Source organism: Callithrix jacchus, chromosome 3 (genome assembly GCF_049354715.1).
Source record: "Callithrix jacchus isolate 240 chromosome 3, calJac240_pri, whole genome shotgun sequence".
Taxonomy (NCBI): Eukaryota; Metazoa; Chordata; class Mammalia; order Primates; family Cebidae; genus Callithrix; species Callithrix jacchus.
In genome coordinates, this window is record NC_133504.1 from 191,011,585 (window position 1) to 191,037,784 (window position 26,200).

General features: G+C 45.7%; 1 protein-coding gene across 4 annotated transcripts in view; it reads left to right on the forward strand.

The window, feature by feature from the left end:
- POLN (DNA polymerase nu) overlaps window positions 1–26,200 on the forward strand; it is a 161,537-nt gene that overhangs the window by 97,931 nt on the left and 37,406 nt on the right. For all 4 annotated transcript variants that reach the window (XR_013533228.1, XM_008993707.6, XM_035294609.3 and 1 more), the window contains 3 exons: window positions 14,365–14,422; window positions 16,942–17,019; window positions 17,965–18,079. Coding sequence is in view for 3 of the 4 variants with exons in the window: in XM_008993707.6 (XP_008991955.5) it covers window positions 14,365–14,422; window positions 16,942–17,019; window positions 17,965–18,079 (251 nt within the window). In the remaining variant the exon portion in view is untranslated. The remainder of the gene's footprint in view (window positions 1–14,364; window positions 14,423–16,941; window positions 17,020–17,964; window positions 18,080–26,200) is intronic.

Genomic DNA, 26,200 nt, shown 5'->3' on the forward strand with positions numbered 1-26,200 from the left:
AGTTGATGGTTGCTTTGTTTTTCTCAGATTGGATTCTATGTCCTTGATTTACAGATTTTTTAAAAATACTGTCAAATTTGTAGTCTTTTTTTTTTTTTTTTTTTAAGATGGGGTTTCACCATGATAGCCAGGCTGGTCTTGAACTCCTGACCTCAGGTGATTCACCCACCTCAGCCTCCCAAAGTGCTAGGATTACAGGTGTGCGCCACCTCGCCCAACTCTGTAGTCTTTTTCTTTAAAGTTTTTACCTTTTTTGTGTCTCATTTAAGGAACCCTTTCTTACTTAGAGATCATAAAGATACTCAAATTCTCTCTTTTTTTTCATCTATAGTGTTCTGTGATAGCAAATTCTTTCTTAATAAAGTTACTTTTTACATTGAGTCTTTAACTTCCTTGGAATTTATTTATATATAGGTGTGACGTAGAGATCTGATTATTTTTCCATTTGGGTAACTGTTTGTTTTAACTATTGTTATTATAAGAACTACAGTAGGGCCGGGCGCGGTGGCTCACGCCTGTAATCCCAGTACTTTGGGAGGCCGAGGCGGGTGGATCACCAGGTCAAGAGATCGAGACCATCCTGGTCAACATGGTGAAACCCTGTCTCTACTAAAAATACGAAAAATTAGCTGGGCATGGTGACGCACGCCTGTAATCCCAGCTACTCGGGAGGCTGAGGCAGGAGAATTGCCTGAACCCAGGAGGCGGAGGTTGCCATGAGCTGAGATCGCGCCATTGCACTCCAGCCTGGGTAACAAGAGTGAAAATCTGTCTCAAAAAAAAAAAAAGGGGGAACTACAGTGATTTGTAGTGCCTCTGTCATTTGCAAATTCCAGCAAATGCACAGGTCTGTTTCTGGGCTCTCAATTCTGTGCCTTTGGTCTATTTCCATATTCTTACACAGTCTTAACTTACTGTAGTTTCATTATAGATGTGTATTCCCAGGTCGTTGACTACCTAACGTGGTCATTTTTCCATTGCTAGTGATTGCCTTCCCTCTACTGTAGGCTCCTTGAATTTTTTCAATATTTTATTACAAGAAACAAGCATGGTGTCTACCAATTGATAGGTAATCCCTAAATGTTATTGAAAGAAAGAGTAAAACCAGGGACTTACATCTTAGTTATCGAGTGCTAAATATAACTAACGGATTATTGGGGGGCAAGTTTACGGAAAATACACAGCATTCTTTTTTTTTTTGAGACAGAGTCTTGCTCTGTCACCCAGACTGGAGTGCAGTGGTGTGATCTCGGCTCACTGCAACCTCTGCCTCCCAGGTTCAAGCTGTTCTCCTGCCTCAGCCTCCAGAATAGATGGAACTACAGGCGCATGCCACCACACCCAGCTAATTTTTTTTTTTTTAATTTTTAGTAGAGACAGGGTTTCACCATGTTAGCCAGGATGATCTGGATCTCCTAACCTCGTGATCCACCCACCTCGGCCTCTTAAAGTGCTAGGATTACAGGTGTGAGCCACCACTCCCGGCCAGCATTCATTCTTACAGCCTATATTCACTAGGTAAAGGAATTTCCTCCAATAGTTTATATATTATTTAAATATTATTTGTAGGTTATGTGTGTGAAGAACTAGCATTTTTCATAATAGCTGGCACATGGCAGGATTTTGATGAATACAATGAATGAATTCTTCTAGTAAAGATAAGAGTCCTCTTAAGAATATTTTTAACAGTGAATGTGTATTTTATAGAAGACCCTTTTCACAATTTTAAAGCAAGTTATTAGTTGTTCAAAAGAATATATTTAAATAATATATTTAAAATATATGATATTTTGAAGACAGATACTAAGTTCCCTATGGGCAATTTGTTACCACCTGGAGTTCCTGGGTATGAGTTTTACTTTAGTTTTGAAGGACATCTAGGTTGTTTCTAGTTTTTGGCTATTAAAATAAGGTTGCTGTAGACATTCATGTACAGGTTTTTGTGTATACTTAAGTCTTCATTTTTCTGGGATAAGTGTGCACAGGTCAATTGTTGGATCATATATTTTTAAATATATTGCTGAATTCTGTATGCTAATGTTTATTAAAGGATTTTATGTGTATATTTATGAGGGATGTTAATCTGTCTTTATCTGGTTTTGGTATCAGCGTGCTCCTACTTTCATTAAATGAATTGAGAAGTGTTCCTTCCTCTTGTACTTTCTGGGAGATATCATGTGGAACTGGTGTTAGTTCTTCTGTCAATATTTGATAGAATCCTCTAATGAAATCATCTAGACCTAGATATTTATTTTTGGCGAGTTTTAAAATTATGAGTTCAATTTTCTTAGTAGTTACACAGTTGCTCATATTATCTCTTTCATATTTGGTGAATTTCAGTTGTGTTTTTTGAAGAATTGGTACATTTTGTCTAAGTTGTGAAATTTACGTGTGTATAGTTGTTTGTAACATTTCCTTATCCTTTTGATGTCTGTAGGGTCTGTAGTGATAGTCCCTGTTTCATTTCTGATATTAATAATTTGTATATTCTGTTTTTTCTGTGTCTGTCTACTGAGAGTTTTGTCAGTTTTAATGATCTTTTCATTGATTTTCTCTATTATTTTTCTATTTTCAGCTTGTTGATTTCCATATTATTTCTTTTTTCTGCTTGATTTGGGTTTATTTTGCGTTTCTTTTTCTAGGCTCCTTAGGTATAAGCTTAGATTATTGCTTTGAGACTTTTTCTTTTTTCTCATGTATGCATTTTTAGTGCTATAAATTTTCCTCTCCGCACTGCTCTAGCTTTAACCCATATATTTTGACATGTTATAGTTTGTCCAAAAAAAATATTGCATCAGAGTTAAACATGCAAGGGAGAGTTTACTGAAGATTATAGCAATAGGGGAGAGAGATTAAACTCAACTCCAAATACCGCAGGGGCAGCTGGAGAATTATAGCCGACAGAGAGGGTGAGGATTCCGTAGATGGAAAATTTCCAAAAACATCTTGGCTAGGTATCAAGGATGGCGGGGGTGGGGGTGGGGGGTTGAAAAACAAAACAAAACAAAACACGGGTTTTTGTGTGGTGTTTGGCTGGAGTAGAATAGTTATTGTCTAAAGGTTTTCTTTCTCGCAAGGCTGTCCTTTTCCTGGTCGTTTGACTAGTGAGAGCAGGCTTTTGTTAGGTTTTGGTTTTTGTTGTGTTTTGTTGTTGTTTTTGTCTGTGGTTATTGGCATTTCCAGCCTACTGGCTTGTCTGGGATACATTAGACAAAAAGAAACCTGGCCTCACCTCTGTGGAATGCTTTGAGTTTCATGGTCCCTGGCCAGTCTGCTTTATTTTCTCCAGCTTTCTGAGTCACTTATACTTGCCCAGGGTTTTAATTGTGTCTTGGGAAAGGGATAAGGAAAGTGTTTACACAAGCTTCCTGGAAGCAGAATTCTCCTTATTGGCAGCTTTAATCGAACACAATACTTGATAGCACAGGGGTAGTTTTGAGAAACCATCCACTGCATATTTTATTCCCAGCACCTCTTGCTACTTAGAGACTGCCTGCAAGTGGGGCTGAGGCGTCTGTTCCTTCAGAGGGAGAGGGAGCTACAGCTTAGAATAAAGGAATCAGTGTTCCACTCTGGCTTTCAACTAGAACTTGTGAAAGAGCACAGCAGAAACAAGGAAAGTATCGGCATGAGAGATCAAAAAGTGTTTTGTTTTGTTAATTTTTGAATTTCAGAAGCTTCCTTTTAAATATCAAGACTCAAAGCCTTGTATTTTTAGAGTTTAGCATTATAAAGGAAGCCATTGAGTAGAGAGGATGCTAGAGACCCACTTCACAGGAGGGAGAGGGTACCTCCTTGGCTTGGAAGAGGTGCTGAGGGGGAGAGCATGAGAGCAGAATCCAGAGCTGAGCACACTAAAAGAGTCTTCGAAAGGCTCTGACTTCCTCCAGCCCCTCTGGGTTAGAGACTCAGAGTGGGGGTGGAAAGCCAGAGGAGGGGAAGGCAGCACCCCACAGGCTTGGTCGCAGACGTTAAGAACGCCAAGCCCAAGGGGGCGGAAGCAATGCTCTCCAAGGAGCCTGAGAGGGGGCTGGGAGCTACTGTGGTCCCTGGGTCTTGCACTCCCCTGGTGTGGAAACCAAGGCCCTGCCCATGTTTTCCTGGTTCTCACTGGTCCATGGAGAGCCAGGTCCATAGGGAGGGTGCCACTGAGCTTCAGGAGGTAGCAGTGTTGCCAGAGCCAGTGCCAAAGACCAGTTGGCAGAGGACATATGTCAGATGCTGGCCATGCTGAGAGCACAGAATGCACTGCAGCCCTTCATGGACATTTCACCAACAAAGCAGACGGGGCAAGGACATGGGAAGCCAAGACCCACAAGGGCAGGGTGGCCACAACTGCGGACACACCCTCCCTTCGGGTGCCAGGGGGTATGTAGGCTCCCTGCATCATCATCCACCACACCAGATACCTTGGGAAGGAGAAATGTGAGTGGGGGGAGAAGGACAGAGAGGGGAGAGTAGCAGAGCTCTGAATCAGCCAGCTGTGAATGCCACACTGACCAAGCACTTTCCCCACATGCTTTCCCTAAACTGGAGGTTAAAAAACCGCAATCTATGTGTTCAGGCAGACTTTTAGTTGCAGATTGCACAAAACCAAACTCAGCTGACCTAGACAATTAGGGTATGTCTCAGCTTACCTGACCTAGAAGGCTGAAGAAGGGCTAGCTTCAGGGAGAGTTTGATCTGGCAGCCTACTTTAAATGGGTGCACCCAGCTTCTCTCTGCCCTTTCCTCGGCCTCTCTCTTGCACAGCCTTCCCGCATGTCCCAGGCCTGGGCAGTGCTTGCTGGGTTTCTATCCAGTGGGGATGCGGAGCATCTGATGCAGCTTCACCGAAGGATGAAAAAGCGTGTCTCGCACGTCCCTTGGCAAGTGTCTCCCTGTGTCTCTATGGCCTGATGATGAGGTCCGCTGGTTGGCTTAAAGGCGGCAGGTGGTGGGCACCATCATGAAGATCCAAGTGCCATTTTCTAAACAAAATGGAAAAGAAAGTGTTGCATGGCCCCAAACAGCCTTTGTCCTCCACAAGTGGCAATTTTGTGGTTGTTTTGTTTCTGAGACAGAATCTCACTCTGTTACCCAGGCTGGAGAGCAGTGGTGCCATCTTGGCTCACTGCAACCTCCGCCTCCCTGGTTCAAGCAGTTCTCGTGCCTCAGCCTCCCAAGTAGCTGGGATTAGATATACAACCACCACACCTGGCTAATTTTTGTATTTTCAGTAGAGATGGGGTTTCCCCATGTTGGCCAGGCTGGTCTTGAACTCCTCACCTCAGGTGATTCACTCACCGTGGTCTCCCAAAGTGCTGGGATTACAGGCCTGAGCCACCGTGCTCTGACCTAGTGGCAAATTATTCTATTCCTACCGTCAGCAGAAATAAGGGTTACAAATTTTAAACCTGTTCCATGCATCAGTTTAATTTAACAAATCCCTTTGAATGTACCAAAAAAAAAGTGAAAGAGCTGTTTATTGCTTACCTTTTCAGTTCTGGGCAGTGCTTTTATTCTGTATTTTATTCTGTCTACCAAAGCACCAGCCATTCATAAGTTGTTATTTCCTGGATATTCTTATAAAATTTTCTTCAGGGCACAGACTGCACCCCACATGAAGAGGCCTTTCTTTCCCGATGTAGTCTTTAGGTTCCGCTTTCATTACCCGCATGAATGATGTAAGTACTGTTTTGAAGTAATTCTACTCAAGGCCTTTACATTATTCTGTCTTATTTTTCTGCTTTGGTGATGAGTACTCCTTCCATGTAATTTAAATATCTGTAAAAAATTTATTAGCAAGGTGTTCATAAATCACATAATTACTGCTAAACCTACACCACTATTTGAAACCCAAATGAACTTTAAAAATCTTTATACTTCATTATTTTGAATGATTTATTATTTTCCTATTTCCATCTAGAGTAAACTGAGCCATCCCCTCATTCCGTCCATCACCTCACAGTGGGAAGAGGAGAGTTCTAATAGTTTCTCTGCATTGCCTCTTGACTGGGGCGTACACAGAGCAGGTTCGCTGTGTGCAGTGCACATTGCTATTTTCTCTCTATTCAGTTCACCTTTGGAAGTGCTGTTTGTGACCCACTAAGGAATTGGGACCCGCAGTTTAAAATGGATCGTCAGGGCCAAAGGCCAGCAGGTGGAGGAGCCTGGCTCTCTTTGAGTCACGCTGCCCAGCACAGTGACCACAGCCTTGCTGACCCCTGGGGAGCTGCAGGCCCCAGGCTCCTGCCAGCCCTGCTTGGCAGAGACTCGTGCTTTCCCCAGGAGGCCTGGCCTGTATTTGTGGCTCCTCCCTGTCCCCACTCTGCCCTGCTGGTGACCTAGTGTGACTCTGCCCTTCCTCTCTGACCATGGGGCTTGTCCTCTTCCCAGAGGAGAGGGCTCCTCTCTCTCTAGCCGTCTGCTGTGGTTGAGGATGCTCATCCTTGCTCCTTGGTGCCCACGGCATGAGCACCTTCTTTCCCAGCAGCTTCCATGCCACGCAGATGCTTACGAGCCTCAACACTCTTCATTCAGCTTTCCTTCGGGAATCTTAAGAAAAAGGTACAGTGATTTCACTTTTTTTTTCTTTTCAGTCTCACTGTGTCACCCAGGCTGGGGTGCAGTGGCATATTCTTGGCTCACTGTAACCTCTCCCTCCCAGGTTCAGGAGATTCTCCTGCCTCAGCCTCCCGAGTAGCTGGGATTACAGACATGCACCACCACACCCATCTAAATTTTGTATTTTTAGTAGAGACGGGATTTTGCTATGTTGGCCAGGCTGGTCTCAAACTCCTGACCTCAAATGATCTGCCCACCTTAGCCTTCCAAAGTACTGGCATTTACAGGTGTGAGCCACCTCGCCTGGACAATTTCACCATTTTTAAGCCAGAACTTTTGGCTTCTCTGAGCTACCCTGTGGGGGTGATGGTTCCTCAGCTCAACTGGTCACACAGGCTGGAACCCAGGGGACCTGGCTGGGCACCAAGGCCTTTGGGCCTCCTGGTGTAGCTGTCCCACTCCTGTCATCTGCACATCTTGGTGCCAGCCTTCCAGCTCCCCATCCACCTTCCTGTTCTCATCCCTCCAGCCAGGAGAGTGCCTCAGAAATGCAAGCCCAACTCCGTGGCTCCAGTCCCTAAAGTCTCCAGTAGCTCCCAGAGCTCTGGGGATAAGTCATGTCTGGTCTCCTCACCTAGCTCTTAGGGCTTTGGGTGGTCTGACCCCACCTGCTTCTCCAACTCCATTTCCTGCCACTCTCCATTCATAGTCATTTATTCCACAGATGTTTGTTGAACACCTGTGTGCCAGGCTGTTCAGGGTGCTTACACTGTATGGGTGAAAACCTCTGCCCTGGTCAGGCACAGTGTCTCATGCCTATAATCCCAGCACTTTGGGAGGCTGAGGTGGGTGGATCATCTGAGGTCAGGAGTTTGAGACCAGCCTGGCCAACATGGTGAAACCCCGTCTCTACTACAAATACAAAAATTAACCAGACATGGTGGCGGGCACCTGTAATTGAGGCAGGAGAATCATTTGAACCTGGGAGGAAGGGGTTGCAGTGAGCCAAGATCACACCACTGCACTCCAGCCTGAGCGACAGAGTAAGACTCTGTTGCCCCTCCCCCCAAAAAAAAAGCCCCCTGCGCTATGCAGTCTTGGGGATGGAGGGCATGAGACAGCCAATAAGCATGTGAAATGAGAAACGATACAGAGGGTAGTGAAATGTGTGGAGCATATGTAGTGGGGGGAGATTGCCAGCCTCAGGAAGGCAGTGTCAAAGAGGTTGGGGAGGGGCAGCTGAGCAGAAGCTTTAGGGGATGAGGGGGCCGCGGGGGTGTATTCAGGGCAGAGCAGGTAGAGGGGGCTGCCCATCCAAGCTATTCAAGGGCTTTAGGGACCCCCACATAGGGTCAGGGCCACATTGCCCTTCAGGTTGCAGGTCAGGCTCTACAAGCTGCTTAGGTCGAGTACAGGGGCATCAGCCTGGCCCAGGTGCCATAGCAGGTGTGCTGCCGTGGCCCTCACTCGGCTCTATGCCAGCTGCCTTCTTCTGTGTTTTTGTTGTGGTTTTCACTTTTTTTTGGTATCAAGAAAAGTTATTTCAGGAGACCTCTGGAGGCAACAGAACTTTGGCTTGGGGCAGACCTGAGTTCAAATCTCAGCTCAATCATTAGCAGTGTTACTCTAGCAAGTTAATTAACTTATGGAAACCTCTCTTTTCTCATTCATGAAATGATAAAAGTAGCACCTTCTTTGCTGGGTTATTGTGAAAATTACTTGTTTTTCATCTTATTCAACCATCGTTTGTGAATTGCTCCAGTGTGCTGGGCTGTGTAGTAGGTGCTGGGGACACAGTGAGGATACTGTGGGTTGTGCCCCTGTGAGGCTGTGTCCAGAGGGCAGAGTGCCGTGTGGTTGTTCTGCACAGCACCTCTCAGGCACCTCATACAGCCTGGCACCCAGAAAGGCATGCACGGTCACTGCCACAGCTTTCTCAGGACCAGGAGAGCCTGCGTGCCCTCAGGCTGGCCAAGATGCTGTGACTATCACTTTCCTTCCACTTCATCCCAGAGGCTGCAAGGACATAGTCAGCAAATTAAAAGCAGGGCTGCCATCACCTTTGTGTTATTTCCACTACCTCCCCAGTGTGGCACCTTCCCTCTGGATCTTCCGCCAGGTAAACAGATGAAGATACCCAGGCCACACCTTACCTAGGAGAAAAGCAACAGGGCCATGTACTCCTGAGTGCAACCCCTTCACCCAGAGCTGAAACTGTTCCCTGTGTAGCGTTTCACTTACAACTACTGACATTTTAGCAAACGCCACATTGTAGAGTTAAGACGTCACCTCAGCACCTTGCTTTCACTGAATGTTAAATAAAGGCTGTTAACATTGAATGTTTTTAGATAGGTTCTCTTATTTGCTTAAACACACCAAGTTCACAATGAAAACAGATGCTGGGGTGTGCCCCGTCCCCACAGCTGGCACGTTTCCCTGCATCCACTCACGGGAGACTCAGGCTGCCCAGAGCAAGCCATGGGAGCTGAGCACAGCCACCTTCCTCTGCGGGGTTTGGCTGGGCTTATTTACACAGGCAGCTGAGAAGTGACTTCCATACATTTTGATGTTCACAGTAGCAGCAGAAACTTGTATGCCCTAGAGGAGATTAGAATTGTAAGAAAATTATTCCAATTTGCTTCCATTTCCCTGGTTTGGAGAACTTACAATAGTCCTGCATCACTGTGTGCTCTCTGCTCAGCTCCAGAGTGCGCAGGAGACATGGGCATGGTCTCCACCCCTGGACACTGATGGACCTGGGAGATGAAATGGTCATGGGTGATCAACACGAGGGGACCAGCTAAAGTAATGCAAATAACATGATTGACTCCAACAAATTAGGAGTGTGGTGGTTCTGAGGCTTTCACCTGCAGAAACATTCAGATATCACCATTTGCTGTCGGCCTTGGTGGCCAGCTCCTTGCCGGAGGAGAGTAATGGGGAGTCTAGCCCCTCCCAGTAGAGGATGCCTGCAGGTAGTGATCGTACCTCTATTCTTCTTCCTCGAAAGGCACAGTTCCCCTGGGTGCTAGCACCTGGTGTTAGTCTGTGATGATATCTGCTTGCTAGAGTGATGTCTGACTTCGATGCTCTCATGGGCGTGTGACAGCCACACTTTCATCCACACCCCCAGTGTGCTGGGGGCCACCCACAAGCCTCACCCACACTCAGACCAGTGGGACCCAGCTTCCTCCCAGATGTTCAGGCTCTCATCAGTTGTCACTTCCCACCACAGCCACTTCGGTTGCCCTTGGTCTTTGGTAGCTCACGTGCTGCATATGCTCATTGCTCACGTAGACACATGGGAGCCTGTGTTTGCTCATGGGGTTTAGGCACAGCAGTCTGTCTGATGACTGCTTTTATCACAGAGGCCCATAGAGAAGCACGGCGGCATTTCATGTGTTTGGGAACGTGACCCCATGTACATGAACGGACATTCTCAGATCTGGCTGGCGCACAGTGCCACAACCAATGGGGAGCATTGGCCGTGGAAAGCTTGGCACGGGCTGGTACCTCCTCCAGAGAGGCCTTGCTGAAGGGCCATGAAGGTTGGTTACAGAAGAAACACATGTGGTTCTGTGGCAGCTTCCTAGCTCCTCATTTCCTGGAAATTTGCCATCAGTGAGGCTGATTTGCCCAGCCTCATTCCTCCAGGGCCTGAAGTACTGTCTCCTTCCCTCAGAGTGCCATGGAGATTCTCCTGTGATACCCTTTTATTCTGTTCATTTGAACCCTGCATCATGTGACTTGTGTGTGTGATACACACATCATGACAGACAGTAATGACTCCCAGAAGGCCAGATTTGTGTGTGAGTTCATTTTGTGTTGCTGCCCAACCCTGGGCTGCATATCGTGGTGCATTCTGTGTAGCAGCACTTCATCAGTATTGGAGGGATGTATGCACAAGGCAGAAGCAGGAGGGAGTTTAGTCAACGGTGGCAATCTGTATATTATATGTATTCAATTTTCATTATTGATGTGCTTTCAGTGCCCCTCAGTCTCACTCATTCAGTAATCACACATGTATTACATACTTTCCATGTATGAGGTGCTCCTGGAAAGGGGGATCCAGGTCCTCGGCTGTTCAATATTGTGATCAGTACTTGGACTGAAAGATGTCAAGGATCCTCTTCAGAGCATCGTGACAGACCCCTGCTTGATTACAGAGCTAGAGGAGGTTTTTTCCTCAAGGAAAGGAAGAAGTCTGCTTGTGTACAGACTTGAAGGATGAGAAGAATTCATGGTATCAGAAAGATGGGGAGGTTAAAACAATGATGCGATCCCACTACATACCTATTAGAACAACTAAGATCAAAAACCAAAAACCCCTAACATTACCGTTTGTTGGTAAGGGTGTGGAGCAACAGGCACTCTGACTGGTGGGAATGAAAAATGGTACAGCCACTTTTTGAGTTTGGCAGTTTCTTTCAAAACTAAATGTCATATGATCCAGCCATTACACACATAGGTATCTACCAAATTAATTTGAACACTTATGTCCACAAAAGAACCTGCACCCAAATGCTTATGGCATCTTTATTCATAATTGCCAAAAACTGGAAGCAACCAAGATGCTTTTTTAGAGGTGAATAGATAAATAAGCTGTGACACATTCATACTGAGAAATAGTATTCAGTGATAAAAAGGAATAACCTATTAAACCATAAAAAGGCATGAATGAATCTTAAATTCATATTGCCAAATGAAATAAATCAATCTGGAAAGCCTACATACTGTACGATTCCAAATCATGTGACATTTTAGAAAAGGCAAAACTGTAGAAACAGTAAACAGATTAGTGGTTTCCAGAAGTTCAGGGCTGGCACTTGGGAATAAGTTTGGATAAGTAAATCTCAGGGGATTGTTTAGGGTGGTAACACTATTTTGTATGGTACTACAGTGGTGGATAGCTGACACTATGCATTTGTCAAAACCAATAGAATGCACACTAGCATAGTGAACTATAATTATGTAAATTTTCAAAAGTCATTTATGAAGTCAGGGGATCTCAAGATAGGAAACAGAATGTGACATATCAATCTAATTATACTAAATTTGTGTGAAACAACCTCACTGGGGAAAGTTGTTGGGGGGGTGCAGGGGGGAAAAAAGATGCAGACCTGAAATGAATAGTCTTAAAGGCAAAAGATAGAAGCAACTGAACACAGTTACTGCACTCTAATTAATAAAGTTGCTTTCCGCAGGGGTACAGTGAACAGTTCTGCTACCACTATGTATATATACTGGAATTAAACATGCAGTTTTAATTCACTGATTTATTTCCCTTAACATAATGGCCTCCAGGCTCATCCATGTTGCTGCCAACAACAGGAGGTCATTCTTTTTATAGCAGAATAGTATTTCATTGTGTTTATTTAGCACATTTTCTTCATCTATTCACTTATTGACAGACACTTAGGCTGATTCCGTATTTTGACTGTTGTGAACAGGGCTGTAGTAAACATGAAGTGCAGATACTTATTTTTATACTGATTTCTTTTCTTTTCCATGCATACACTGCAGTGGAATTGCTGGATTATATGGTATTTTAATTTTTCTTTTGAGGAAACTCCATGCTGTTTTCCACATGGCCGCACTAATTTACTTTCCTACCAACAGCGTACTAGAGTTCCCCCTTTCTTTGCATTATTGCCAGCATGTTTTCATTTGCCATTTTTAAAAAAATAATGGGCATGTAAATGTACTTCAGGCTGGCCTCAAACTCCTAGGCACAAGCAATCCTCCTGCCTTTGGGTTCCCAAAGTGCTGAGATTACAGGTGTGAGGCTATTTTTAGATTTTATATTTCATCACTTCAAATAAGATGCATAAGGGTTGCAAAAGCCATTGAACTCAAAAAAGATGATTTATTATATTTACCCAGATACTGATCATTTCTGTTGCTCATCTTTCATTCCTGAAGTTCCAGGTTTCTCTTTGGAAACATTTCCCTTCAGCCTGAAGAATTTTCTGTAGCATTTCTGTTAGATAAGGACTGCAGATGACAGAATACCTTAATTTTTATTCATCTGAGAATGTCTTTAACTCACTTTCATTCCTGGAGGTTGCGTTTGCTGAAGAAAGAGTTCTGAGTTGGCAGTTTTTTTCTTTCAGCATGTGAAAGTCGTGGTTCCACTGACTTCTGGTCTACATGGTCTCTAAGGAGAAATCTGCAGTCATTCACATTGCTGTTCCTCAGCATATAAAGTATCATTTTGCTCTGGCTATTTTCAGCATTTTTTTTTTAAATCATAGTTTTTCAGCAGTTTGATTGTGAAGTTTCTGGGCCTGGTTATTTTTTAATTTATCATAGTTACGGTTGTTTGGCTTTTGAAATTGGAAAAGGCATGTCTTTCACTAAATTTCAGAATTTTAGGCCATTACTTAAGAGAAATCTTTCTAGGCTGGGCGCGGTGGCGCACGCCTATAATCCCAGCACTTTGGGAGGCTGAGGTGGGTGGATTGTGAGGTCAAGAGATTGAGACCATCCTGGTCAACATGGTGAAACCCCGTCTCTACTAAAAATGCAAAAATTAGCTGGGCGTGGTGGCGTGCGCCTGTAATCCCAGCCACTCAGGAGGCTGAGGCAGGAGAATTGCCTGAACCCAGGAGGTGGAGGTTGCGGTGAGCCGAGATCGCGCCATTGCACTCCAGCCTGGGTAACAAGAGCGAAACTCTGCTCAAAAAAAAGAAAAATTTTTCTGCACAATTCTCTTTCTTTTCTCCAGGAACTAAGAGAACACAATTTGATACTGTATTTTTATACTTTCTCACAGGCCCTGAGGCTTTGTTTATTGTTCTTCCCTTCTTTAGATTAGTTTCTGTTGACCTCTTTTCAAGTTTAATAGCTCTTTTCTCTGTCCTCTCTACACTGTTATTGAGCTTATCCTGTAAATATTGGGTATTTTAAAAGTATCATGTGATTCTAACGTACAGAAAACTTGAGAGCCACTGAGTTAATACCCCAAGGCCTTCACATCCTCATCTTAAAAAAAAATGAGGATGACAATGTGGCCTTACCACTTCCCAGTGTTTCTAGGGGGATCTAAGGAGCATTGCTGTAAGACTGCAGGACTTTGATGCTTGGCACAATTTGTCAGATTTACCTAGGGAGTCAAGACCAACTGATAATGCCCAATGAGTTCTATTCCCAGACAAAGCAGGGGATTATTGTTCAATACACCGCCAAGAATCCAAAGGACGTTGTAACAGAAATTCTCATGATTTGAATAGTTGAAACAGTCTAGAAACATGTGAACTATTGCACGTTGCCCAAGTTGTAAAAATGTGAAGGTGCTTAACAAATGACCCCGACAGTCTGCAGGGGACTCAACCCAAGCCACCAGGTATAGGACAGGCTAAGGCAGAGGCAGGTACCAAGAGCCAGGAGCAGTGAGCAAGGGGAATGACCAGCGTCAAAGAGACCACAATTTTCATCTTAAAATATGTTCTAAAATAGATGTACAATACACAAATTTCACAGAAACCTACCTTTAGCATATAATGTAGGGATTTTTAAGTTAACTGAGTTTATAATTTGTGCTTCTGTAAAAAGAATGACTGTACATAATTATGTTAAGGGTCACACAGGCTAGAGTCAAAGGGAATTGTTCTCAAACCTGCTGAGCATATTTGGTGGTATATTCACCAAAATTATATTTTGATATTAAACAATTGTATTAAGTTTTAATGTGCTTATGCATGATACATTCACTTACTCGTTTTAATGTTTAATAAAATGTGATGTATGTTAAATACCCTAAGTGGTACAGATTAAGAGTAGATATTTTAACTAAAGCTATTCTCTTCTTATTAACAGAATATCCAAGGTATCTCCAAGCACCCAATTCAGATTACTAAACCTAAGAATTTTAAAGGTAATTCATTTCTTTCTACCTTGCTAAAGTCTTGGGTAACTCTTTTTTGAGACAGGGTGTCACTCTGTCACCCAGTCTGGAATACAGTATTGTGATCACGGCTCACTGCAGCCTTGACCTCCTGGGCTCAGGTGATTCTCCCGCCTCACCCTCCTGAGTAGCTGTGCCTAAAGGCACGCAGCACCATACCTGGCTAATTTGCGTGTCTGTGTGTGTCTGTGTATTTTTTGTAGAGATGGGGTTTTGCCATGTTGCTAAGGCTGGTCTCAAACTCCTGGGTTCAAGTGAACCTCCCACCTTGGACTTCCAAAGTGCTGGGATTACAGATATGAGCCACTGTGCCCTTTTAAACATTTTTTTAAAAGTTACTTGTCATTGCTTTTCTATATAACTAGCTGCTTCACTTTCCTGAAGTTCTCTGTATTTGCATGACCAGGATTTAAATACACATTGAAAAAATAATGAACAGCTAAAGTGATATGATACCTCCCTGTTAGCAGTTTACAAGTAGAAATAGATGATAATTATATCAGGAAAGTAGCTTTCCTCCTACCATCTCTTCCCCCACCAGCCTCCCAATAAAGAAAAAAACAAACATATAATAGCACTGGTGCTTATTAAAGTCTGAAAATCACTGGAAATGTTTATAAAAGCATACTAACACTCTCTTTCTTTTAGGCTATTCTGCTGTGACACTGATGGGTACATTTCTAAAAAAGAAAAAGTTCCAATCTGAGCAGATGAGAGCTTTTCCGCCCATGCCCCGTGCACTCCTACCCTTGGCAGTGGCACTCCTGCCCCTCTGCTGGGGGCCCTGCTGTGTCCTAGCAAAACAAGGAAACCCAATGAGCAGTCCTTTCTTTTCCTTTCTTTTCTTTTTTTTTTTTTGAGTTGGAGTCTCACTGTATTGCCCAGGCTGGAGTGCAATGGCACAATCTCAGCTCACCGCAACCTCTGCCTGCTGGGTTCAGGCAATTCTCCTGCCTCAGCCTCTCGAGTAGCTGGGATTATAGGCACCCACCAGCACACCCAGTTAATTTTTTGTATTCTTAGTAAAGACAGGGTTTCACCATGTTTCTCAGGCTGGTCTCAAACTCCTGGGCTCAAGTGATCCTCCCGTCTCAGCCTCCCAAAGTGCTGGTAGTCTAAGTGTGAGCCACTGCGTCCGGTCCCAGTGAGCAGTCCTCTCTAAAATACATTTGACTGTCCTGAAACAGTGTCCGTGCAGAGGGCTCCTGGCAACTTCTTCCCCTGCTGCCCCTTTAAAATGTCTTCAGTGGGGAAGTCACAGCTGTGCTTCCCACATAGACCTTCCATCAGTAAGGCTCCGAGTTTGAAGACTGCTTTTACTGGAATGCATTCAGTTGTCAACGTCTGGGTTTTCCTTTTTTTCATTGAGAATTCTACACAGAACAGAATTTTTTTTTTTTTTTTTTTGAGATGAAGTCTGGCTCTGTCGCCCAGGCTGGAGTGGCACAATCTTGGCTCACTGCAACCACCGCCTCCCGGTTTCAAGCCATTCTTCTGCCTCAGCTTCCAGAATAGGTGAGACTACAGGCATGCACCACCACGCCCAGCTAATTTTTGTGTTTTTGGTAGAGACAGCGTTCACCATGTTGGCCAGGCTGGTTTTGAACCCCTGACCTCGTGATCCGCCTGCCTCGGCCTCCCAAAGTGCTGGGATTACAGGCATGAGCCACTGTGCCTGGCCATATATATATGGTTTTTGAGACAGAGTGTTGTTCTTGTTGCCCAGGCTGGAGTGCAGTGGCATGATCTCGGCTCACTGCAACCTCCGCCTCCCTGGTTCAAGCAGTTCTCCTGCCTCAGCCTCCTGAGTAGCTGGCATTACAGGCATGTGCCACCATGCCTGGCTAATTTTGTTTTTTTTATTTTTTTTAGTAGAGATAGGGTTTCTCCATGTTGGTCAGACTGGTCTTGAACTCCGACATAAAGTGATTCACCGTCCTTGGCCTTCCAAAGTGCTGGGATTACAGGTGTGAGCCACCAGCCTGGCCAAGAACAGAAAAATTTTAAATCAGAAAACCTAGTTAGCTTTCAGTAGGAATATGTTATTTTTAAAATTACATTAAGGCCAGGTGCCTTGGCTCACACCTGCAATCCCAGCACTTTGGGAGGCCAAGGCGGAAGGACTGCTTAAGTCCAGGAGTTGGAGACCAGCCTGGGCAATATGGTGGGAGCCTGTCCCGCAAGAGAATTAAAAATTAGGTGGTCATGGTGGTGTGTACCTGTAGTCCCAGATGCTTTGGTAGGCTGAGGCAGGAGTATTGCTTAAGCCCTGGAGTGCAAGGCTGCAGTGAGCTATGATTGTGCCACTGCACTCCAGCCTGGGCAATAAAGTGAGACCCCCATCTCTAAAAAACTTAATAAAAATATTCAGAAAATTTAAAATCTTAACTCTTGACTTTGGAATAATATTCAAACAATATTGTATTGAGGACTAGCTACCAGTCAGTTCATGACCAAATTCACTAAATGCTCTTGAAAAAACAATTCAGGTAAAGAAGACGAGATTCTCACCATCTGCCCGAGGGCCATGTTTGTTTCATCCAAAGGCCACACCTTTCTAGCAGCAGGTACGTTGCTGTAGCTTACTTGATTCGTTTTCATGGAGTTCAAATGTTTAGAAATTGACTAATCCAAAGGTCCTTATGGAATGCATTCTTTCAAATAAATTATTTTTTTTGAGACAGAGTCTTTCTCTTGTTGCCCAGGCTGGAATGCAATGGCGTGACCTCTGCTCATTGCAACCTCTGCCTCCCAGGTTCAAGTGATTCTCCTGCCTCAGCCTCCGGAGTAGCTGGGATTCCAGGTGTACACCACCACACCCAGCTAATTTTTACATTTTTAGTAGAGACAGGGTTTCACCATGTTGGCCAGGCTGGTCTCGGACTCCTGACCTCAGGTGATCCGCCCACCTTGGCCTCCCAAAGTGCTGGCACAAGCCACGGGCATGAGCCACTGTGCCTGGTCACTTTCAAATAAATTCTAAGGCACAGTACGTAGTGGCAAGTTTTGCTTCCAGTGTCCCCTCATGTCACCGTATCTAAATCCCAGATACCCTTGCCCTACACCCCTGTGCTTTGTCTGCCTGGCTCCCTATGGCCTTGCCAAGTCCTGGTCCTCCCAGCTCAGAGTCACCTCCACTCCAGGCCCTTGCCCAGGCCATTCCTCTCCCCTAGAGACCATCTTGGTGCCCTCCTTTGCCTCCTCTGTGCCTTTGCTCAATGTCACTTTGTTGATGCAGCCTATAAATAGGGTAATTGGTCATCCTATTTATAACAACAGCTCCCCTCCATACACACACTCTCACTCACTCCCGAGCCTCCTCATCTTGCACCATCCTCCCCATTGCATTTCTCACCTCCTGACACTGAGGCCAGAGGACCCTGGCAGACGGGAGGTGGGGATGTGCACCTTCAGGCTGCTGAATGAGGAGAGTCTGAGGGTGGCCAATTGGGCAGCACTCACAAGGAACGCTGCTGGCAAACTCTAACTTAATGCAGAATTCTGCCTCACAGACTTTTCACAGATTGAATTGCGCATTCTTGCACATTTATCTGGGGATCCAGAACTTCTGAAGTTATTCCAGGAATCTGAAAGAGATGATGTATTTTCTACTCTGACTTCACAGTGGTAAGATATATGAGCTCACAATACTATCAGATCTGCAGCAAGGCCAACATGATTTTAAAAGCCTGAAATTATTCCAAGGCTGCTTTCATAAGACATAAATTATATTTTTTGTGTGTCTAGTAATTAATCGTTTTGAGAAGAAGAGTAGATAAGTAGGATGCCATGAGTTACCTAATTATGAAAGAAGTGGTGGTTCTTCTCCACTAAAAAAGAAGTAATTCCTAGAGAATGTAATAGAAAAGATAAAATAACCAGCGAGTCCCACGCCCTGCAGGCGAGCACCACGGAAAGAGTGAGCCAGTGCTGGCTGTGACCCGCTGCCCTCGGAGGAGAGCCAAAGTGCTTGCTGTGCACTCAGCCCCAGCCTGTCTGTGGGCCAGGGCATCTTGAGCTGCGGGTGAAAGACCCTGCCTGCGTGGCTTATGCACACAGAGAATTCCAGAGGCAGGTAGTCTCGGGTTTTGTCGGGCAGCTTGGCAGTGTCGTCCAGGGCTTGTCCTTCTGCATCTTTATTCTCAGAATGATGCTTCTCTTCCTGGTGGAATACCTGCTCCAGTCTCCAAAGCAGGAGGGAGAGGCAGATGCAAGGCTCTCCTCTCACCCCTCTCCTCTGCCCAGCAAGGTCCATGTGCTCTTGGGGAGCCCGATGCAGACAACAGCTACACCTCACTTCCTAGAGCAGGTCATGCAGCTGTGCCAGCTGCAAGAGAGGTGGAGAGATTACACTCCAGGAAAAAGGAGGAGAGGATGATCGTGCTTAGCTTATGCATCACAGGTGTTCACCGGGCCGGCCGCATCAGTGCCCCTTTGAGGAAGGGAAGGGGGCAGGGTGCGCTTTTGGAAGGTCCCTGCGTCAGAGTCACTGTCCCCTCAGCAGCTGCAGGCACCACCTCCCTATCACCTTGGGCCTCTCCTGTTCCCCCTGCGGCCCCCTCACCCCTCTCTATGCTTCCCCTCCCAGCTTATATCCTGCCACCTGTTCACCCTCAGGATATCACACAGAAAGCCTGCCCAGCACCTGCGGGGTGGGAGAGGAGCAAGTGGATCCTGGGGATCCCTCAGGGTGGAAGCCAGAGGGGAGAAGTCAGAGGGGAGTGGGTGGCAGGTCTGTTCTTCAGCCCTTGACTAGGCCAGCCCCCTGCGTTCTCAAGCCCCTGCACTCCCCTCCCCATGCGCCCGTCTCTGTTTCTGTCTTTGTTGAAGAGGGGGTGCCTGCGAGAGTTCTGGCTGCTGTCTGGCCTGGTTGCCACCCCATTCTCCCGGTACTCCCTCTTCGGCCACGCTGGCTGGGCCTGAGCACACCAGTTACCCACCTCACTCGGGCCTTTCCTGCGCTGGGGCTCAGGAAGCTCTTTCCCCAAATGTCTGTGTGTCTCCCTCCCCAACCTCATCCAAGTGGGCCCTGTGGGCATCTCCTCAGGGACCTCCCCTGACCTCCCTATCCTGAAGTTCCACACGGCACCACTCGTCTCTGGTCTGATGCACATTTCCATGTATTGCTCTACTGTTCAACCTGCTGCAGCGTCAGCGCCCAGGGGTGAAACCTCACCCCCTCTGGTCCCTACTGTGCTCCATAATGGGTGGGGACTCACAGAGATTTGTCAAATCAATGAATGAATAGTATAGAACTCAAATTTGCGTTTGAATCAGAAAAATATCTCCAAAAAGGCTACCACCACAAGACTGTTCCTTGAATGACAAAATTCAGGAAGGAATGTTTTATGTAATGGGAGCAGAGGATTGAGAATGTTACTATACACTAAGCTGGACTTTAGAGTAGCTGTGAAATTGTGTTTATGATGACAGCAGGGAAAGTGACAAAAGCAAAGACTAATGAAGGGTTTGCCCAGCACAGGAAGAGGCACTGTACCGGGTGGACGTGACGTGCACAGCAAGCGGTGGGGTCCAGGCACCAGGAGCCAAGGCCAGCTCTTGAGCACCAGAGTCCTGCCTCCCACCCGTATCCAGGGTGTCCTCTTGTCGTTCTCTCCTGTCATCTGCCCTCCTCCTCAGACCCTGCATCTAACCCTCTGTGACCCTGTCCTTTCACATGAGTGGCCTCCACCCCAGTCAGGACCCACCCTAGGACCTCAAGCTCTCCACTTCTGAATGCCCAGATCTGCACCGGGTCCTTGCTGGCCTCATTCCCAGCTCTGCCACTGGCCCTCCTCCTGGCATCTCTTTCCAGGTTTGTCACTTAGCCAGTCTTGCCTGCACCCCACTGAGCTCCAACAGTGCTGAGACACAGTCAGCTCCAGCTCCTCCTGGAGGAGGCATTCAGGAAAGGCCCCAAGATGGATCCCAGGTCACACATACACACATTGTCCTCTCCTCTCAGTGGGAATGGATCCCAGGTGAATGAAGACACACACAGACACATTCTCCTCTCCACTTGGTGAGGATGGAGCCCAGGTCACACACAGACACATTCTCCTCTCTTCTCAGTGAGAATGGATCCCAGGTGAATGAAGACACACACAGACACATTCTCCTCTCCACTTGGTGAGGATGGAGCCCAGGTCACACACAGACACATTCTCCTCTCTTCTCAGTGAGAATGGATCCCAGGTGAATGAAGACACACACAGACACATTCTCCTCTCCACTTGGTGAGGATGGAGCCCAGGTCACACATAGACACATTCTCCTCTCCGCTTGGTGGGGATGGACCCGAGGTGAATAAGGGCACACCCAGACCCCTTCTCCTCTCTGCTCAGCACGGATGGACCCCAAGTGAATGGCAAACACAGATCCCTTCTCCTCTCTGCTCAGTGGGGATGGACCCCAGGTGAATGGCACACACAGACCCCTTCTCCTCTCTGCTCAGTGGGGATGGACCCCAGGTGAATGAGGACACACACAGACCCCTTCTCCTCTCCACTCAGCCCCATTGACTGCCCGCTTAGGAAGCTGTGCTCCTCTGACTTCTTCCTGCTCTCTGGTTTCCAGCACTGAGTGATCCCCATGAGCCACTTGCTCATCTCTTAGCCTGGCTCAGGTGCTGGAGGAAGTTACAGGGTGGTGGCTGCTGAGTCCACTAGAAATCAGGTCATCTGGTCTGAGAGAAGTCCTTAATGTTCTCGACTTCCTGTCTTGTTGCTCCAGACTTTTTTGATCTCCCACAAATAACTATTATTCTCTCTTAATCTCCAACGAGAACCTCCCCTCTTATTTAAATGACAAAGAAGAAAGCCTAAGACAGGGCTCCTGAACTCCCTCCACCCTGCCTCAGTGTCTCCATGTACCCTCCTCCCCTCTCCAATGGCTCCTGTCTCAAAGGAGGGAGCTTCTCTATTGCCAGGATAAGGACTGTGCAGGGCACATCTCCGGGAGAGGCTGTGTGTCTAGACCTTGGTGTACCTGTTCCTCTTACAGCTGTGCAGTGCACAGCCAGCCTAGCCTTACATGGCAGCCTTCCTACATATTCCTTTTATTTTCCATTTTTACTCTAGTGTTGTTCAGATATCCTTGTTGATTTCCTCGTTTCCGTCTACTGGAGGACAAAAAACCTGCTTAGGATTGCCCTAAATATAACCATAGAAGGAAATCCTGTCTTCAGCCTGGTGGAAGACCTCATTATTGCTTAGCTACAAAAGAAATCTACACGCACTGCCTCTACTTTCTCACTGCCAGCTCTTTCTTGCTTCTTAAAACAAACTTTCATTTTTACCTACATACCCTTTTCTTTGTATTTGAAGCCCAGAACTCCTCACATTTAAGACAATGATTGTCTTCAGGATGTGCCTAGCCCCGAGGTCCAGGGCCAGCAACCGCAGCGAGGGTCCCACCCCAGCCAGGGACAAGTCAGAAGCTCTACAGGGTCTTTGAGGGTGTGCAGCTTCCCTGGCCCCTGCCTGTCCCCATGCTTTCTCCTGATCTCTGCCCCCGCTCCTGGGGGCAGAGCTCTCGCCATCTTTCAAAATCAAGATATAATTCATAGACAGTAAAATTCACCTTTTAAAGTTACAATTGGCCTGGCATAGTGGCTCATGCCCATAATCCCAGCATTTTGGGAGGCCCAGAGAGGAGGATCACTTAGGCCAGGAATTTGAGACCAGCCTGTGCAACATTGCAAGGCTCCCATCTCTACAAAAAAACTTTTTTTAAATTAGCTGGATGAGGTGGCACACACCGGTCCTGTAGTCCTGGCTGCTTGGGAGGCTAAGGAGAGAGGATTGCTTGAGCCCAGGCTGAGGCTCCAGTGAGCTCTGATTGCACCACTACATGCCAGCCTCAATGACAGACAAGACCCTGTCTCTCAAAACATAAAGTTACAATCACCACTGTCTAATTCCAGAACATTTCCATTACCCCAAAAAGAAACCTCATGCCTCTTATCCCCCACTCCCAACTCACCCCACCTCCCAGCCCTGGAAACCACTCGTCTACTTTCTGTTTCTAGATTTACGTCTTCTGGACATTTCACGTTAATGAAATTACACAACGTGGAACCCTTTATATCTGGCTTCTTCTACTGAGCATAGTATTTTCAAGGTTTATCCATGCTGTAGGAGGTAACAGTACTTCATTCCTTTATATGGCTCAAAAATATTCTATTATATGGAATAATATATTCTGTATATTTCAATATAAATAAGCAAATAATCGTGTTTATTCATCAAATGTCATGCGATGGACATTTGGGTTGTTTCTACTTTTTTCAGTTACAAACAATGCGTTACGTACATTCATATACAGGTTTGGCTTTGGCTTTGGCTTTGATTTTGTTTTGTTTTGGTTTTTTTGAGGCAGGACCACACTCTGTCGCCTAGGCTGGAGAGCAGAGGTACGATCTCGGTTCACTGCAACCTCCGCCTCCTGGGTTGCTGGGTTCAAATGATTCTCTAGCCTCAGCTTCCCGAGTAGCTGGGACCACATTTTTGGTTGTTTTTTTTTTTCTTGGAGACAGGGTCTCACTCTCTTACCCAGACTGGAGTGCAGTGGCGCAATCTTGGCTGACTGCAACCTCCGTCTCCCAGGCTCAAGTGATTCTACTGCCTCAACTTCCCAAGTAGCTGGGATTACAGGCACACGCTACTACCACCCAGCTAATTTTTGTATTTGTAGTAGAGACGGGGTTTGACCATGTTGGTTGGGCTGGTCTTGAACTCCTGGCCTCAAATGATCCACCTGCCTCGGCCTCCCAAAGTGCTGGAATTACAAGCATGAGCCACCACACCCGGCTGAGGTTTGTTTTTTTGTTATTGTTTTGTTTTGTTTCTAAGATCTCGATCTGTCACCCTTCATGGGAGTGCAGTGGCTCACTCCCATTCACAGCTCACTGCAGCCTCCACCTCCTGCTGAGCTCAAGCAATCCTCCTGCCTTGGCCTCCTGAGTAACTGAGACCACAGGCACATGCCAACATGCCTGGCTAGATTTGTTTTTTTTTTTTTTTTTTTTTTCTTTTTAGTAGAGACAGCGTCTTGCTGTGTTGCCTAGGCTGTTCTCTAACTCCTGGGCTCAAGTGATCTTCCTACCTCGGCCTCCCAAAGTGCTGGGATTACATGTGTGACTGCTACTCCCAATCTGTGTACAAGTCTTGTGCAGAAATACATTTAAATTTCTCCTGAGTATATACCTAGGAGTACACATGTTAGATCATAAAATAATGATGTTTAACTTTTTTCATTGTGGTAAAATACCGATCATGTAAAATTTACCATCTTGATTAATTAGAATGTACAATTGAGTGGTACCCATGTTTAACTTTTTGATGACCTGCTAAACAATTTTCAAAAAATGCTCTACCATTTTACACTCCCACAGGTGTATAGGGTTCAAGTTCCTCTGCATTCTGACCAATACTTTGTGTTACCTGTCTTTTTTATTCTAGCCATCCTGGTGAGTGTGAAGTGATATCTCATTGAGCTTCCTATTTCCTTGATGGGGATGGATGTTGAGCATGTTTTGTGGGCTTGCCATTTACTCTCTGTCTCTGCCCCTCGTCTACTCTGAACACAGGTACACCCTGGGGTGTTTTACTTCTCTGCTTTTCTCTGTGTTCCTCATCCTAGAAAGTGTCCTTTTTTCTCACTTTTGCTTTCCTTCCAGTTAGGCTATAAGACAATATAGACTTTTTCACATGTGTAATAAATTTAATAACACCCTGCCCTCTCCCCAGAGTTATGAAAAGTCTTAAAAGATGGTTTTAGTTCGGGCAGGAAGACTGTTTTGCTTCTCGGTGAACCTTTGTGTTTTCTTGCCACCTTTGTGCTTGGATGGAATAGGTGTCCTGGATTTCCTCCCTTAGAGCGTATGAGAGGATCTCTCTGCAATTCCAGGCGAGTGTTTGTGATTAGATCACAAGCACGTTACTTTGTTCAAGGGGCCCAGCGCTGCGCTGGCCGTTGCTAGCCAAGTATCACAGCAAAGCATTTTTGTCAACGTAACGGGTAGAGTCGTGCCAAGAGGGAAATGTATAGCATGAAATGCTTACCTTAGAAATCAGGAAAGATCTCAAGTCAGTAAGTTTCTGTCTCTAGAAACCTGAAGAAGAGCAAAATAAACCCAAAGCAAGCAGAAGGGACGAAATAATAGAGCAGAACTCAATGAAATTGACAATAGGAAAGCAATGAAAAAAGCTGGTTCTTTGAAAAGTCAGCAAAATTGATAAACTCTAGCAAGGCTGACAAAAAGTTAAAATAGGTGATGTAAATCATCAATATCAGGAATGAAACAGGGAATATCACTGTAGATTCTGCAGGCATCAAAAGGATAAAAATGGAATACTATAACAATTTAACAATCTAGAAGAAATGGACCAATTACTTGAAAACCACAAACTACCAAATAAGATGAAATAGATAACCTAAATATTCCTATAACTATTAAAGAAATTGAGTTTGTCACTTAAAAGTTCCTGAAAAGGGGCCGGGTGTGGTGGCTCACGCCTATAATCCCAGCACTTTGGGAGGCCGAGGCAGGTGGATCACGAGGTCAAGAGATCGAGACCATCCTGGTCAACATGGTGAAACCCCGTCTCTACTAAAAATACAAAACTTAGCAGGGTGTGGTGGTGCAGCCTGTAGTCCTGAGGCAGGAGAACTGCTTGAACCCGGGAGCCGGGGGTTGCAGTGAGCTGAGATTGCGCCATTGCACTCCAGCATGGGTAACAAGCGAAATTCCGTCTCAAAAAAAAAAAAGTTCCTGAAAAGGAAATCCTCAGGCTCAGATGGCTTCACTGGATAATTTTTTTTTTTTTCAGACAAAGTCTCACTCTGTCCCCCAGGCTGGAGTGCAGTGACACAGTCTCGGCTCACTGCAACCTCCGCTCCCAGGTTCAACAGATTCTCCTGCCTCAGCCTCCCGAGTAGCTGGGATTACAGGCACGCACCACCATAGCCGGATAATTTTTGTATTTTTAGTAGAGATGGGGTTTCACCATGTTGGCCAGGTTGGTCTCGAGCTCCTGACCTCAAGTGATCTACCTCCCTTGGCCTCCAAAGTGCTGGGACTACAGGCGTGAGCCATCGCACCTGGCCCCAGTAGCATATGCCCTCTCCATAAGATCAGGAACAATTTATTGATGTTGCATGTTGAAGTTCTAGCTGTACAAGACAGGAGAGGGAAATGGCATATATATCAGAAAGGAAGGAATGAAACTGCCTCTCTTCGCAGTTGACATGATGGTCTATGTGGAAAATCCCAAGGAATAGACGAAAAGAATTGTTTTTAACTCTTAGAACTAGTAAGTGAGGTCCCAAAATCAGCACACAAAAATGGGTCACATTTCTATACATTGACAATGAACATGCAGAAATGACAATTAAAAACACAGTGCCATTAATAATCACTCCAAAGATGGCCAGGCACAGTGTTTTACACCTGTAATCCCAGCACTTTGGGAGGCCAAGGCAGGTGGATCATGTGAGGTCAGGAGTTCAGTCTCAGTCTGGCCAATGTGATGAAACCCCATCTTTACTAAAAATACAAAAGATTAGCCAGTTGTAGTGGTGGGCGCCTGTAATCCCAACTACTTGGGAGGCTGAGGCGGGAGAATCACTTGAACCTGGGAGGGGAGGCAGAGGTTGCCGTGAGCCAATATTGCGCCACTGTACTCCAGCCTGGGTAATAAAAGCAAAACTGCTTCTAAAAAAAAATCACTCCAAAGACAATAAAGT